This window comes from Talpa occidentalis, unplaced genomic scaffold (genome assembly GCF_014898055.3).
Source record: "Talpa occidentalis isolate TD23 unplaced genomic scaffold, MPIMG_talOcc4v2.1 talOcc4.12, whole genome shotgun sequence".
NCBI lineage: Eukaryota > Metazoa > Chordata > Mammalia > Eulipotyphla > Talpidae > Talpa > Talpa occidentalis.
Window position 1 is genome coordinate 11,634,774 of NW_023601212.1, and position 17,975 is coordinate 11,652,748.

At 38.2% G+C, this 17,975-nt stretch overlaps 1 protein-coding gene across 3 annotated transcripts in view; it reads right to left on the bottom strand.

Annotated features, from left to right (window-relative positions):
• The window catches only part of RDX (radixin), a 55,101-nt gene that overhangs the window by 22,322 nt on the left and 14,804 nt on the right, over nt 1–17,975 (bottom strand). The window contains exons 1-3 of one of the 3 annotated variants that reach the window (XM_037505230.2): nt 17,684–17,939; nt 5,228–5,299; nt 2,284–2,367 (exon numbers count right to left, since the gene is read on the bottom strand). In XM_037505230.2, the coding sequence (XP_037361127.1) occupies nt 2,284–2,367; nt 5,228–5,239 (96 nt within the window). In that variant the 5' untranslated portion in view covers nt 5,240–5,299; nt 17,684–17,939. Of the gene's footprint in view, nt 1–2,283; nt 2,368–5,227; nt 5,300–17,683; nt 17,940–17,975 lie in introns of those variants that run through there. The other 2 variants (XM_054693084.1, XM_037505231.2) reach the window with 2 other exon arrangements.

Sequence of the window (17,975 nt, forward strand, 5' to 3'; positions counted from 1 at the left end):
CCCACCGTACTTTATCTACAATGCTCTTAGAACATTTACTTTATCACGGCCTAATTAATTGTAAATCAGTACTATGTCTATTTATCCTCCTTGACTTTAAAATGAAAGAAGTATTGCCTTATTTATCTTAATATCCATATCACTGCAAAGATTGATCACTCTGTGAAGAGCACTCAAAAGTAGAATCAAGAGGTTGAACTAGGTCCCAAACCCATGATTGTGCCAACATTTAATGAAAGAGTATGCTTTTAATCCCACAAGAAGCTGCTGGAAAACAGAGCAATAAAGCAAGAGTCAGCAAGGAGTAACCTAAGAACATAAGCACTCAACTAGAGCCCCCTACACAAAACAACTGGCCTCAAGCTATCATCATTATCAAGAGCGAGGCTTTGTTAGAGGTGGACTCAGGTAATTATGGACCCTCATTTGAGACTATCCTTATCTCGAAGTCTGCTTCTGATCCAACTATAAACCTCTATACCTGCCAACTCATCCTATATACTCACTGCATTCAAGGTAAAGTCAAACCCTGCTTTTAGGTTCTCACATTTGGGCTCAAGGGAAACTGACAGGAAACAAAACAGAAACTTTAAGAATTCACTACTGAGAGGGCCCAAAATAACAATACTCTTTAATGCAGACCTTCTTTTACAGCATAAATATATACATGTGTGCATTTACTTACACATCCTAAACTTTTCTATGCACTTCACACAGACTCTCAATTAATTCTCATGACAACCTTCTGGGGGAGTAATGTTCTTATCATCCTTATTGTACAAATGAGAAAAATGAGCAAAGAGAACACTCTGTCCACAGTCAAAGAGCTACAGCTGGGAATCTACTACAGGCGGTGTGGCTTCAGAGCCCACACTTTCAAACTACACATATTGCACTATAATAATTAAGATTTCACTCCCTCTGGTATCTAAATGAAAGCAATTCTACTGGATTAAAAAACATTTCTTAGCATCCAGTAACAAAAAGGCATGCATACTACTTAGTTTTTTGGCTACCACAAACATTTCATTCAGTATAAATTAACATTTCAACTAGCTATGAAACACAAGTGCTAACACCACTAACATTTTTATTCAAATCAAACTATGTATTTACAAACAGAAGACCTAAAAGAATCAACAAATGTGGATATTAGTTCTCAAGGTAAAATAGCTATAATACATGCTGTATGTAACTTCTAATGATTTTGCTTTAAAAATCTGCTTACACACAGTCTTTCATTTTTTAGAAGATCTTTTATCAGGGTTTTGAAGTTTGTTAATTACCTAATCGGGAGATTAAAAATTCTACGTTTAGAAGAAGGAACAAATTCCCCAGGAACTTAAAATTTTTACTTCATCGTATTTTGGATCAGTAGGTAAAGAAATGACACCTAAAAAAGTTCCAAAACATCAAGGTATCTAATATGCTTTTTATACCTGTAAGTCAGAAACGCTACCATTTTAGGTCCAGTTAGTTCGAACACAGATTACTCTCCTGCTGACGTGTAAAAGTTTATATAAATCTAGATCTCAAGTCATGCAAGATATATCATCTTTTTCTTGTTTGAAATCATCAATGCACTTTCTTAGTCACCTGACCTCTGGGTACCAATCACTTTTCTTCTTTTCGAAATAAAACTTTATTACGCACAGCATTACCTGGGGAGCTTAAACTTAAAAATATTAACAGTTTACAAAAAGCCCCCAGACAATAAAATGAGACTCTCCAGCAGTATTTTTCAATTAGTGCCTTTATTTTTTTCAAACCTCCTTAAGTGACTCAAAAATGCACTCAAGTGAGAAAAAAAAAGACAAAATCAGTTGCCTAAGTTCTTATAACATCATGTTCTAACCTCAAGCCAAAAAATCATGAGTCAGTGAGATCACACCACTATTAGGTGCCTACTTATACCCTTTAGTTAACTCCCATTCCTTTGCTCCTGCCAAGCCACTCTAGGACATTCCACACATTCCACTCAGGGGCTCCACAGAAAAGTTCTGAGTTCCTTTAACTCCTCATTACAATGACTTGCATTGCAGATATTAAATAAATACGTACTGTTGTTTTTTAAAAGTCATATATCTCAAATGTAGGAACAAGAAAGGATGTGAATATCCCCTATGGCTAGCTATTCAATATATACCTGAATAGGTACTATGAAAAATCATTCAAGTGTTTCACTGTTACGTTGTCAGTAAAGGGATAGGAAAACCTAGACAGATACAACAGCATCCACACAATGCTGTCAAAACCTGCAAACTTCATGCGCTAGAATAATACCTGGTCAAAAAGTTGTTTGCCAGTTGTATTTGGCTGAATGGCAAATTCCAGTTCAGCATCCATTGTAGTTACTCTTACATTGATCTGCAATAAAAACAAAAGGAAGAAACAGTAGGAAAGAGAATATACTTATTAAGTATTAAATACAGAAAAATACTTTCATCTAATTTATAAAATAAAGTAGTATTTGCACGCAGTAAAGGGCAACTGCATAATTATACATAATTTTTCTTATTAAAATGATAGTTGGCTTTTAGTCACAGGAAATCTTAAGTCTATATGAAAAACAATCCTGTTTAAAAAACATTTACTGAATACTTGACATAGAGTAGGCACTAGGTTGGGTGATTTCCATTTTCTCTTTTAGAACCTGCAAAAATACTAGAAGATATATTCATTTTTATTTACAATTTTTTGTGACTGTAAATTGTGAAATATGCATCAACATTTATGTTTTCGGTATGGGTAACACTTTGTTCCAACATCATTTGTTAGGATGAATTTTATTTTCCCAATGAATTTTGACAGAAAATATCTAATTAACTTATGTATGTTGGTATATTTCTGTTCCACTGATCCTATCATTTATACTTTTACTGATGCTACAGTCTTATCTTCATAGTTTGAGAATAAGTGCTAAGATTCAGAAGTGTAAATTTTTCAACTCTTTGTTTTTAAAAAGTGCTTTCGCTATCCCATATAAATTCTAGCAGTAAAATATACATTCTACAAGCACCTAATCGTTCTAACCAAAGCAGACCGCTGGAAAAGTATTTTTTAAATATAACCTTATGCCCAATAATCTTGCTTAATAGTTACTAGTTCAGTAGTTGTTTTGCAGACTCCTGGGTATTTTCTACAAAAATAACTATGTCATCTGCAAATAGAAAATTTTAGCTTTTCCTTTTTTATATCCATGCATTTATTTATTTTTACTCTTTTCTTCAATAATGGGTACTGTTACATATTGAGTCTTTAAAGCAACTCCAAAGTGATATTCGTAACAGGAAATTCCAATGACTATAACCAATGATTTTCTTAAGATAATTAGCCAAAGCACATATTATTGAAAAAAAATGTTTATTAAATGAAGAAAGAACATTTATCCTAAGAGGAATAGACCTTAAGTCACAAACTATGTAATTACAAAATTAAGTAAAATGATTGCATATATACACTTAAGAATGAAATGTAAGACCTATATATTATCAGCATCCATGTCACTAAGACCAAAACTGCAATTATGAAAAAATTAATAAAGCATGGCTCCTTCCGACCTCATTACTTTCTCTTGTTTAACTACACACACACACACACACAAACACACACACACACCCGTACCTGTGCTACTATAACTGAACACCGTGTATGTATCAGGTTCTTGTAGTCTTCACCATATTCCCAAGGAAGGAACTAATTATATTTCTGTGAACATACTATAAAGATCAGGGAAACACTCCACCCCTCTCTCCTAGCTACCAGACAGGAGAGCAAAACCACCTGGATAGGCTTAAAATCAGAACAATTTTATTTTGTTCTGTGAAGAATTCTCTAAGAATCGGACGCTTGCGGGTAAACAAAGCTTTCAACCACTACTAATGACCAATGAGTCAGCTAAAGAAAATTTTAACAATGGGTACCTAGTTGTAGTATCTCTACAAACCATTCTTCAGAAGCCAGGAAACTAGACTCTAGCATTTGCCCTCCTCTGCATACAGGCAACACTGACATTTCTTTAGGTTAAGATAGGAAACAAAAGAACTAAACCTAATGGCAAAAAGCCTAAGTCTCCCCCCCCTCCCCAATTTTACAATCAATGACTCACTATGCCTCTTCTTCCTCTACAACTATGGTACTCTGTAACAAGATATATAACTGAACTGAAACTTGGTATCATACTCCACAGCAAAGTATATAACCTGAATTCAAGTCGGTAATTGTGGAGCAGTTCTCACAGACTAAATCTGTCAGACTGTTTGCCAGGTTTGAATCCTGACTTTATCTAATAAAATCATTCTTTAACTATCATTAAGACTTTAATTTCAGTGAAAATGTCCATTTTATGGATAAGGAAATTAAAAATTAGAGACACTAAACTAATCTAGCAAAGGTCATTCAGATTAAGTAGTAGAGCCAGGACAGGAAATAGGACAGTTTAACCCAACAACTCATGAGATTTAATCTTTACTACAGTGTTGCCTAGACATTCTCCTTAAGGGTCCACATAATGGGCTCTAGCCACAGTATCTTAAATCAAACAATTTTTTTTAAAAGATTTATTTTATTTATAAAAGCACTGGGTACAGTCAGAAGCGCGGGAGGGCGAGAGAATTCACCAGAGCCAGAGTAGGGAGCAGAACAGGCAGAAGGACGGAGGTACACTGCTGAGGGGAGCAGCGGGTGGCAGGAGGGGGTCTACGCACCATGTGGGACCCTTGCCCGGCGGCTGGGGATCTAACCGGCGCTGTAGAGGCTGCGGGCAGCTTTGCAACCCAGCGCTCAACCGCTGCGCCATCAGGGAGGCCCTTAAAACAATTTTATCAGTGCCTTTTTCTTCTTAACGCTACCATTAGGGCCTCCCCTGGTGGCACAGGTAGCTGAGCACTGCGCTGTGAAGCTGTCCGCAGCCTCTGCAGCGCCGGTTCGTCCCAGCCGGCCTGTGAGGGTCCCACATGCACGGCAGACCTCTCCTGTCGCACCCACTGCTCCCCTCAGCAGTGTATTTAGTCAGTCTGCCTGTTCTGTTCCCTGCTCTGTCTCTGGTGAATCCTCTCACCCTCCTGCACATCTGGCCTGTACCCGGTTCTTGTATAAATAAATCTTACCCAAAAAAAAGAAAGGAAAAAAAAAAAGAACACTACCATAATACTTTGCCCTGTTCCACAGAAACTTAATGATATTCACATTTTATTGAATTATGTCAAAAGTAATAAAATATACTTACTGGTTTCGGCATTTTGCTTCTCTTTTTGTCTCCTCTACAAATTTTTCACTTTTATAAATTCTGTTGTCACCTCTGTTAATGAAAAAGAAAGCGTAAGTGAAACATTAAATTTTAACTATATTCTGTAGAGAATAAAAATTACACGTATGAAAATGTGAGTTTAAAGTAACAGGAGCTCTTATTTTTTTTCCAATGTCTTCTATTTCATATCTCTAAAAATATTAAAAACAGCACACATTTCAATGAATACAGTATTAAACTGTGACCACCACCTGAAAATTCTGATGAAATTACAGACAACACATAGTAAGGAAACAAGATTGTCAGGGTCGAAATGTTGTCTTTGTCTGAGTTAGGGCCGGGCCTATATCCAACCTGTAATAAAGAAAACTGTAAAGGACAGGAAAGATTATTCAGATTCTGAAAATAAGAACTCAAGGACCTTTTTCAATCTTTTTTTCCTGGATTGTAAAAGACAAAAGGATTTATTTTTATATCCAAGCAGAGAAAAATATGTAAAAGAAGCTTATTCACTAGGTGTACAAAGCAGCCACACTTCTGCATAGGATCATGCTGCATGCCGCTGCATGGCCGTGACTGAAATTCAGTGTCATCCTCAAAACCAATGTTAAATTATATCTTCTTCCCCTAAAGCGAAAGAAATAAATCTTAAACCAGGAAACACAATCCAGGCTGTCGGAGAACAAATGTTCTTGCAAACATCTAAAAAATTTGAGTTTTCACCCTACAAACACACTGAAAGATCTAACATTCTAAAACATTATTAGTTTTCAGAAAACAAAGAGATTACCGTTTCAGTTTGAAAACCTATAGTGAGTATATTAGTTAATTGAAAATTTGATATACTGGTAATATCTCTGCCAAGAAATTTTATTTGTTACACTAGCATCAACTAAATTAATATATAATTATTTTGTATTTTAAAATTATATCATGTTTTATGATGCTATAATAAAACTCAAAATTTTCCAAATTGAAGTTAAAATGAAGCATCAAAGTAAGGTCATTTCCCAAAATTTTCTTCATGTATCAATAAATCTCCTTATAAATGGAGCTTCCTCCTGAGAACTTTTTAATCTAATACACTAGGTAATAAAATTCTGCTGGAAGTATTAAGCTCTTCATTTCCTAATTCTTACTTCCTTAACTCACCTATTTTCATGAACCTATATGAACTTAAATCCTAGCTTTTAATTCTACATCTTCTTTTCTTACCAAATGCCATTGTCTTAGTTAAAATCTTATCACCTCAGGTCTTAAAACAGTCTCCAAATTCACTCTTCCCACATCATTCATAAGCTAGTAACTCTCAATTCTGTACCCCCAGATGCACCTGGTTTGCCTGGCTTGTTCAACATCAAAAAGGTACATCATGTAGGGCCTCCCCGGTGGCGCAGTGGTTGAGCGCTGGGTTGCGAAGCTGCCCGCGGCCTCTGAGGCGCCGGTTCGATCCCCAGCTGCTCCCCGGCCACCGGAGGAGGGTCCCACATGGTGCGCAGACCTCTCCTGCCGCCCGCTGCTCCCCTCAGCAGTGTCCTTCGGTCCTTCTGCCTGCTCTGCTCCCCGCTCTGGCTCTGGTGAATTCTCTCACCCTCCCGCGCTTCTGACTGTACCCAGTGCTTGTATAAATAAATAAATAAATAAAATCTTAAAAAAAAAAAATAAAAAAAATAAAAAAAAAAAAAAAAAGGTACATCATGTAAATAGCCAAAACACTAATGAACCTACCCCTTAGTCAACTCTGCTTCGTCTACACAAGCCTTGGTGAAATTTCCAGAAACTTATTCATAGTACTGGCTCATTTTTTTTTTTTTTACACCCCTACTACATCTGATATTATTATCCTCTTTTCATTTCTAATTCTGTTAACACTTGCCTTCCTTTTTATTTGCTTAATGTATTGGTCTAAAATTCAGCTTTCAATTTTGTTAATCTTCTGTTTCTTTATTTTTCTCTTTTGCTAATTTCTGTCCTTTTTTTCATTTTTCTTCTTACCAGTTGCTTTAGCTTTACTTTGTGGTTCATTTCTTAATGACTAAAATTAATAAGTGATGTAAGTATTTCCAATTTTTGTTATTTTCTAATACATGCACTAAGGCCATAAACGAAGGATGTGCATGTATAAGGTGACTCCAAATATAAAGTGGGTCCCTTATTTACAAATGAGAATATTTTAAAATAATTTTTATCATTTCAACACGTAAAGCAATTAAATATATATTTCTAATATTTATTAGTATAAATATTAAAAACACATGATCTATAAAAACAATGATTCAAAATGTTTATCTCATAGTCATAGAATAATTTTATTGAAAATCCTCAAGAGACATGAATGTCCATGAAAATGTTTTGAGTCACATTAAGCTTTTCAGATTACACAAGCACTTTTTGAACTAGTATTATTATACTATTACTAAAATTTTTATCCCAGTCACAACTACCCACTTACATAAAACGTTAGGATCTTCTCTGTATGTTCTGTACAAACACTTAATATCTACAGCATAGCCACTATGTTATTATTTTAAAGATTCATTTATTCATGCATGTAAGAACTGGGGTACAGGCCAGAAGTGCAGGGGGTGAGAGGATTCACCAGAGACAGAGCGGGAAACAGAACAGGCAGACTGACTGAAACACATGCAGAAGGGAGCAGCAGGCAAGACAGGTCTGCTGCGCCATGTGGGTCACCTCCCCAATCGGGAATTGAACGTGCGCTACAGAGGCTGCGGACAGCCTCATTGCACCCATGCTCAACCCCTTGCACCACCAGGGAGGCCCACCACTATATTATTTTTAACTGATTTTTGAAACCAGTTCTGTTCTAGATTTTTTTGCCTCCTTTTTATGTTTAAGTTACTTATCAGATTAGCTCTGTGAGCTTTCCAAAATCACAAGTACTAAAGGCATTTCAGGTCAAGTGCCTTTCTTAAATAATACTTTCATGTTCAAGAGCAAGACAAACACAAAACTCTTTTTCTGAAGAATATATTTTTTAAAGGATTTATTTTTATACAAGAGCTGGGGTACAGGCCGGAGGTGTGGGAGGGTGAGAGGATTCACCAGAGGCAGAGCAGGGAACAGAACAGGCAGATGACAGAAATACACTGCTGAGGGGAGCAGCGGGCGCCACAGGAGCGGTCTACCATGCCATGTGGCATTCTCGCCGGCCGGCCAGGATAGAACCCGCACCGCATAGGCTGCAAACAGCTTCACAGCGTGGTGCTCAATCCACTGCATCACCAGGGAGGCCCCTGAAAAATATTTCTTCAGGAAAATGTCTCGTCATATATTTGGAACTATTCCAGTCTTCTAAATTTTAGTGGCTTATCATTAGATTTTTATATGTTGTTTTTTCATTGTTTCTAAATGTTTCTTCCCAATAATGACTTCTAATTACTAATAAGAATTTTGTTGAATGTTTTCAAATGGAATGGTTGGAGGTCTGAAGGTGAAATGCTATCTCTTATTTATTTCTAAGTTTACTATAACATGCCAGACTAGAAACTAAGTTAAAACACTCAAATTATAGAATTATTTATAAAGTACAGGGCCGGTTAGCCATGTAAGTAAATGTGAGATATGTGGGTTTGCAGGCTAGTTTCTAAATTTATGTATCAGTCAAATACTGAAACTAAATAAAAGTTTTTTAATTTTCCTTTAAGAAAGAACTTATCCAACTTTTCAATATTAAAGTTTACCTCAAGTTACATTACAGAAAAGGACCCTTTCAACTAAAAGAAACTCTATAAAAGTTTTAGGTTTAGTTATGAGAGCTCCAATTTAAATGAATAAATAGATGATAAGCCAACATACCAAAAAAACCAGGTTTTGCACACAAGCTAATTAGCTTTTAAAATCCTCAGGAAGCCTAAATACTTACATAAACTGTGATGAAGTGGGAGAGCTAATGAAAGTATCTGTGGATAATGGATACAGTTAAGTTGTAAAAGAAGATAAGACAGGTCACATGATGACTACCTGACAGTTGAAACAGTTCACAAAACAAGAAACTTGTTTCAAATCATATTGGTGTTAAATGGTCAGATGGTCTTTTCCAGAGCTCTACTACACAGCAAACTGTCTTCCTCTTTTTGATGTTAAAAAAGTAATTTCATTTGTGGAAATGTACCCAAAGAAAATAGTAATAAATGTATACAATGGTGTTAACTACGAAGATTCCAGTAACAGTACTATTTATTAAGAAAAACTATATGTAATACTGAGGTTAGGTGAATTATGGTACATCTGTAGGCTTTGCTAGAGCACAATGTAGCCAATCAAAATGGTACAAAATACTAATAAGGGACCTAATTTTTGTTGAGTTCCTGATTTCAAAAGTCAGATGAGAATTTCTGAAACATATTTCACTAACTTTTTTGTCTTTCAGCATCTTCTTTTCTTCTCTAAAAAAAAAATTGGTAGCATATAATCACCTAAACCACTATACGGCAAAGATAAATAAAAATCAACTGTTCTCCACTGTACCTTCATGATATATAATGGTTGAGAAAAAATTTACTCTCTTCCACACTCATTAAATTTCTTCAAGTAGTCTTATCCTATCTCTTCCCCATCCAGACTCCTTTAGAAGAAATGAAGCACAATTATAGAGCAACATACTCAACAAGTAGTCTCGAGAGATGCTGCCAGCACACACCTCTCCCATTTCCAGAAAGTTACATACTCAAACAGTGCCACATTTTGGTGACAAAACATTCATGTAAAACATTCTCTTCTTTGTCCTTTCCCTCTGAGGGTGACCCCTAAAATTGCCTGGTCTCTACCTGTTACAATGTAAAAATAGCTTTATACTGAATACCTTGAGCTCTACTAAGTGAGAGGCAAAACAACAGACTTTCCCCATCTGTCAGGTGGTAAAACAGATGTTAAGACAAGTCCACACTGGACTGACACAGAAACTTCAATAATTTATACTACACTGCCTAATTTTACTCTTAAGATTTTCTTTTTCCAAAATCTAGCGTATTTTTTTTTCTGTCTCTTGAGAAATGGAAACAATCTCTGAAATAATTGTAGTCTCTCCACAGACCAAAAAATTACAAAAGAATTCCTCTGACAAGTTACTGGGGCTGGGAAAGCAGTGTAACAAAGTATAAAGTGAATTAATAAGGTAACCCTAGATTCAAAACAATCTCTTCCACTACAAATGCTACTATGTTGTCCATAATCACAAATGAAGAAAATGCATGAAAATGTAATTTTTTCCTCATGCAAGTTCAAAGACATGTATGTTTAAAACCTCCAATATACAAATAACTATTTCTTCTGTTTCACGTGTTAAATAACAATGAATTGAATAGCAATAATAATACAATTTACCTATATAACACCATCTGATTTTCCCAAGTGAAACAAAGAGGACAAAAAAACTAATTTCTGTTAAAGGATGTTGTCAAAAAAATGAAACTTGACCTTTTCTAGCACATATACATTCACTGAAAATACAAAGCAAATTTCTGGAACTTAAATACAACGCGGATGTGTAATATTAAAAAAAAATACACTTAATTCCAATTTTCTTCTAAAGAATTTGTAAATCTAAAAAACAAAAACAAAAACCAGCATTGCTCTATTGTTCCCAAGGTAAAAAGAAAAACAAATAATATTTGCAATGATTATTTTAAATGCTAAAAGTCAGAAAGCAAAATCCAATCCAATTTCTTCATTTTACATTTAGGGAAACATCAAAATTCACATAATAAATTTATAAGGATTTTTAAAGGAGGTTCACATTTATCACCTATGTAGCAGTAAACAAGCAGTCTCAAACTGACCAGAGAAATTCTCACAATTCTACACTTCATGTTTTGAAACACCAGGCATTACAGCAGCTTATTTTAAAAACAGAATACAATGTTTCTTAGCATCTTTAAAATTAGATTATATTCTCTTATGCAGCCAATCAGCTATATAGTAGTTTTCTCTATATGCATCATTAAGCTTCTAATTTTCAGATATTCAATCCCCCTTTTGCGAAACTGGAAAGGTGCCCGGTTCACAGTAGGACCAGCCCTCATTATTGCTGATTTTGTTGGCGAATTAAGTTTACATATAATATTCATTTAAATTTTTCTCTAGTTGTCAAAGGCAATATTTTCCTCTCACTTTTTAAACCAGGAGATACAACAGGAAAATACTAGGAGATACAATTGGGGAGGGGGGGGAAATCAACGTTGCAGCTAAGTCTCCCAAATTCAAACTTTTTTCCATCTGTATTAAACTTTCAATAATCTCATTTAATTCGACAATTAACTTTAAAGGCCACATAATTTGACACATTTAATGATAACTGTAATTATCATGCTGCTTGTTGATTAGATCAAAGTAGGAAGTGCCTTAGATATATTTGCTTAACCACCAAAGAAGTTTTTTTTTTTTTTTAATAGAGGCATGCTTTATTTATTTATTTTGTTTGTTTGTTTGTTTATATATGCACTGGGTACAGTCAGAAGCGCGGGAGGGTGAGAGAATTCACCAGGGCTAGAGCGGGGAGCAGAGCAGGCAGAAGGACCGAAGTACACTGCTGAGGGGAGCAGCGGGCGGCAGGAGAGGTCTGCGCGCCATGTGGGACCCTCCTCTGGTGGCCGGGGAGCAGCCGGGGATCAAACCGGCACTGCAGAGGCTGCGGGCAGCTTCGCAACCCAGCGCTCAACCGCTGCGCCACAGGGGAGGCCCCCACCAAAGAAGTTTTTATAGTTTCTCTAAGTCTTGAATGTATGAACAGTTTAAATAACAAGAGTTCTCATGATTGCTAACAAAGTTTAATCCATTCCACACACTCAATTAAAGCCAAAGGGCTAGGGCCTCCCCAGTGGCGCAGCGGTTGAGCGCGGGGTTGCGAAGCTGCCAGCAGCCTCTGCAGTTCGATCCCCGGCTGCTCCCCGGCCACTGCAGGAGGGTCCCACATGGCCTGCAGACCTCTCCTGCCGCCCACTGCTCCCCTCAGCGGTGTACTTCGGTCCTTCTGCCTACTCTGCTCCCTGCTCTGGCTCTGCTGAATTCTCTCACCCTCCCTCGCTTCTGACTGTACCCAGTGTTTGTATAAATAAATAAAAATAAATCTTAAAAAAAAAAAAGAAAAAAGAAAACTTTAAAAAAAGCCAAAACTAGCTAGGATTTTTGGCTATAAACAACGCCTATCTAGTTAATTTATTTCAAGTTTTTGTTGTTGCTGCTGTTAATTTATAAATAAAATTAAAAATTTTAAAAAACAGTTAATACCCAGAACTCATTAGTAATGACTGTGCTCAGAATGCCATGGCGCTAAATATTATTTATAGTTTATACACACAACAGCATAAAAGGATTTAATGCTTTATAGTATACAATGTGGCAAATATATACCTTTCCACCAGAATGTGACCTCAAAATATTCACCCAATGCAAAGAGTATTTGGCACCTGATTATAAGTGTCTGAATGTATGAATGGCACTTTAATGGAGGAGTTGGCAAATTTTTCCATAAAGGATCAGGTAGATAATTAGGTTTTGCAGACCAAGTGGTGTGCTACAATTGCTCTGCTGCTGAGCATGAGAAGAGTCACAATGTGTAAACAAATGAACTATAATGTGTTCAAATAAAACTTTATTTACAAAAACAAGCAGTAAGCTGAATTTGGTTCAGGGCTGTAATTTTGTTCACCCATCTTTAAGTATCTGAACAGGAATCAACTTTTCTTTCCATAATTTAAATAAAACCAGTATCCAAGAAGATTGAAGTCACATATCCCATGCTATACTATGTATGACAGATGAATCTTGGATCTGATTTGGGAGAGAGTAAGAACAAACCCAAGACATTCGGGATACAAATAAAGAAAATATTCTAATGGGAACAGAATTAAAAGGGTAAATTCCATAGCCTTGCCAGTGACTAGATTGGGAATGTACACCAATTCTGGCTGTTGAATCTAAGAAGACATCTGCTGGGGGGCTTCTAAGAAAAGACAGTCCTTCTTATTCCTTTTGATACTCTTTTACCCAGGTGGGACACGAGTGCTGTTGTAGCCAAATTGGGCAAGTGGGAGGGCAGTCTTACTACAAAGCTAATGAAGAAGACCACAGGGCTAGAGAATGACTCATTAATATCATACTTGAGTTATTCTTAAGTCTCTGGGCTTTATTATGTAAGGAAAAAAAAACATTTCCTCATTATGTCAACCAGTTTCAGTATCTTCTGCTATTGTAGCCAAAGCAACTTATGAGATGTAAAGCAATGAACTTAAAGATTGCTCATTTCATAATTTCACCTGCAACCAATCTTGTTTAATTTCAACTTTTCACAAATAAACTAAAAGAAATATTCAAGGTCCTGAAAGTCCACAATTACTGACAACTCAGGAAAAAATTGTATGAATCGTAGATACTGAGATTCACAACTTTATAAATTCTATAATCGTGGAGATTTTTATACTAAATCTAAAACATTATTTTAAGTAGATTTCCCCCCGCCCAAATCAGGAGGTATAGAGAGTCAAGTATTAAGTACTTTCAGGTTTGCAAACAAGACTGACTCTGCTATTTTAATTCAAAGCAGGCAGACACAATAAATTAATGAATTGAATATTTGTGTCTAATTAAATGTTGTTCACAGGACCTCCATGATGGTGCAAGGGATCAAGTCTCAGAATTATGAAGCAATCTGAAGCCACTGTAGCAGGAGTTCAATCCCCCACATGGCCAAGGGAAGCAGAACCTCTGCTGTCTTGCCCACTGCTCCCTTCAGCAGCGTATTTCAGTGGATCCGCCTGTTCCGTTCCCCACTCTGCCTCTGGTGAATCCTCTCACCCTCCAGCACCTCTGGCCTACACCGCAGCTCTTGTATGCATAAATAAATAAATCTTAAAAAAAAAAAGTTTACAAAAACAAAGCGGAGAACCAGTTTGCTCACCTCTTCTCTACAAAGTAACTGCAAATAGAGCATCTATCTCATCCACTCAACTTCACTAGAACTGAAAAATAGCTTATTTCAAATACATAAAAATGTAGAAAAGTAACCAGCATTTGTCAAACATTCTACTCATATGCATTAGATCACAGGAAGTAAAAGGTCCAGTTACCTTATTTACATATGCAACTAATCTCTTTAAAATGTAACTGGTAATTTTGTTAAAAAGTAACTAATATTTTAGTAGAGGAAAAAAAGGAAAAATTACGCATATGCAAATTTATAACATTAACCTATTAAGGAAAACCAAGTATTCGATATTAGCAATTTCCAAGGATTTCTAGACATATCAGGTATTAAAGAAAAAAATAACCTCTGATGCCTGGCTTGAATGCAATTAGCCCCTCTCTTCCAGGAAGTTAAATCTAGAGTTCACTATTAAATGGAATGAAGAAACAGGAATTATATTTCCTTCCAAAACAGTTGCCAGGCACAAACATATACATTAATTGGCTGTCTGTCTACCCAAAATCATAAACTCTTTTTTAAAAGAACATTTTCCACTCAATTATATTCTATACTCTAGGAAAACAAAATGAACTTCACCTTCAATCATTAATAAAAAATTTGCACATGTACATAAATAGACTTTTAAGACTGCAGGAAATTCCATTGTGTGTTTTCATTTAAATGATGACAACCTGAGAAACATTTTTTACTGATGTTTAACACAGTAATAAACACTCTTTCAGTGTTTGTTGCAAAATAACTTTATTTTCATAGTCACAAATAAGGGACATAAAGTATTATGTTTATCCTTGCACAAGTATTGGTATTTTCTGTAAACAAGTTAATTGCTAATAGTGACTAGCTATGAAAAACAGCTGGAAAAGCAGTTGAGGGTTTCTAGGGAGTGAGGACTTTTTATTTTTCTCTTTATATCTTTCAGGGTTTTTGAACTTTGTCATAAAATGTATTAACTTTTAAAGTATTTAAAACTTATTTAAAATGTATGTCCAATATAAATTAATACTTGACAACTACAACAGGAACTAAAGTAAATAAGATTTCTCTGAAAGAGGCTAAAAGTGAGGAACTCTCTGTGGTCAGCTGGACACTTCTACCACAGAAGAGGTGAGCATATAATGACTGCAGAACTTAAGAAATTCAATGGAAGAGCCTTTAGCAAGCCATCAGTAACAACATGAAGCTTAAAATAACCCTTTGAAGATGTAGACTCTACAGCAATCCAATCCAGTTCCACTGCATCAAGTACCCCAAAAGTAACATCAGGTGTCCATTAGTGCTCAGGCTACAGGTCAAAGCCATCCAAGAAAGGGTGATTTCCTTGACATCCGGGATTCACAGCAATAACAGCATGAAATTATATTAGCCACACCCAATCAAATATGCTCTATGGGATAGGTCACACTTCACAACCTTAACAGAACACTTTTCTTGAGGTTTTCGTCTTTGGGGAATATTGGTTAACATCTGTCCCATTTTTAAGTGGCATAAGCTACAATATATTAAATTAAAAATGGATTAAAAAATAGATATCACTCAACATTTCAGACTCTGTGTTAGATCATACATAGATTATATCAAAAGATTAAGAACCGGATTTAAGATGAAAATATTAAAGACTTTCAACAATCTGACAAAGATTTAAAATGAATAATGAAGTCCAATTCTGCTCTTGAGGACGGTGAGGTAATGGATAGGAAACAGCTCTGTTTGCCTCACTGAGAACATAGAGTTAGTGAGAGGGAAAGAATAGCAAAGTCTGTCATTTCATTCCACCACAAGAAAAAGAATAATCAACTTAATTTCCAGTTAAGTAATAACAATTTCCAAAAGAAAGAACAAACTCAGCATACTTTCCCACACAGAATTAATTACATTTATATTCTACAAATATTTCTGAGCCTCTCCTACATGGTCTTCCATCTGTGGGGAGTGAACAAAACAATGTTATGATCCACAAGGGCAGGAATTTAGCGTCTGTAAATGCCATAATTGAATTCTGCCCTATTTAAATAAAACTTTAAAGAATTTCAAAGCTTACCTGTTCATTCCTTACTAATGTATTAACTGTTTAGATTTCTCCCTATATAAAAAAAGTAATTAGCAAAGAAAGAAAAATCCCAGCAGTTCTTTTAACAGCATACCATTAACTTCAAAAGGAGCGCTGTACATTTTGTCATATTTCAGATAAATTAGTATCATTCTCTTAAGTTTCTTTTCTCAAATCTATTAATGCTGTTTAGGCAAATGGATTAAATCATTATTTATCCTGCAAAATGAACGGGCCAATTGTTCATTCAGAGCGCCTCCGTTAAAAAAAAAAAAAAAAAAAAAAAAAGAGTATTTAGTGTTCTAAAAAAAAGTATGCTCCGTAAACAATAGATTGCAATCTCTATGTCCAAGCACTCATTTATCAAATAAACCCTTATTATCCGAGGCCTTTACATTGACATCACCCCAGTTTCAGTGCCACGACACTCACAAAAATGCCTTCCTCCAAATCTCAACTGTATTTTCAAGATCGATCTTTGATGAAACTGACTTTCAACGCATTGCCAACCTCGCAAGGAACCGCTGCTCCAGGGGAGGGGGGTAAAAAACCCCAAATATTGGGACTGTTTACAGATCCCAGTATCTAACTAGGAAGCGGCGTGCACCATTCAAACTGCATTAATGCCGTTGAGTGTGGCCCCCACCACTTCCAAACTGGCCCAGGAATTAAGTTGAGAAACCCTTAAAGGAAGGTGCAGCAAGGAAGCTGAAATTGTCTTGTGGGGTCCGAGCTACCAAGGCCGGCGCCCCGAAGGCTGGAGAAAGTTCTCAGGCTCTGGGGCCGCCAAAAGCAGCAGCAGCAGGTAGAGCCTGGCGGCCGGAAAGCGCGGCCCTCGCCCCCGGGGTGCGGCGAGCAGAAGAGGCTCCCGCCCCAAACCCCGAAATACAACATCCCTTCTGCCACTAGGGCGGAACGCACGCTCTCTAGTAATCCAACACCCTTACTTTCAAACTGGAGGCCGGGGAGAAGTTCTATTGAATTCCTTCCCCGCACGGCAAGGCGGAATTCCCCTCCGCCTCACATCTGTATTTTCAAACTACCCAAAGGAAGTGCCAGGCCGGACCCCGGGCCGCGCCCAGGCGGCGGGAACCCGACCCCACCCCGGGGCGCGGGGGGCGCTGGGGGTTCGGGGGGCGCCGGGCCCGACGCCGACCGCGACCCGCGCGCGCGCGGGGGCGGCGGGCGGGAGCCAGCGCGGCGGCGAGTCCGGGCCCCGGCCGGGCCACCCCTTGGGCCAGGCCTCGCGCCTCCGCCGGCCCCGGCCGCGGCCTGGCCGTCAGGGCGGCGTTGGCGCGGCCCGCGGGGCGCGAGCGGCGGCGCGAGAGGCCCCGGCGCCTCGGCCGCCCGGCAGCGCGGGCCTCCGCCAACTTCTGGCCGCCACCTCAGCGTCTCCGCCGAGCCGGCGAGCGGGGGTGGGGGCGGGGAGGGCGCCCCGGCTTACCCGGAGAGCGGGCGGCTCCTTCCCGCCCGGGGTGCGGCGGGGGCGCCGGGCGGCGCGGCGCGGCGGCGGCGGGGCGGGAGGGCGGGAGAGGCGGTGCGGGCGCGCTGGGCCGCGGGAGAGGAGAGGCGCCACCGCCACCGCAGACAGCTCCGCAATATGGCCGCCCGGCGGCTCCTCGGGGGAAAGGCGGGGCTGCCCCGCGCCCCCCGCCTCCCCCTGCCGGCCGCCCGGCCTCGCGCCGCGGCCCGAGCGCCAACGCCGCCGCCCCCGCGCCGTCGCCGGGCCCGCGCCC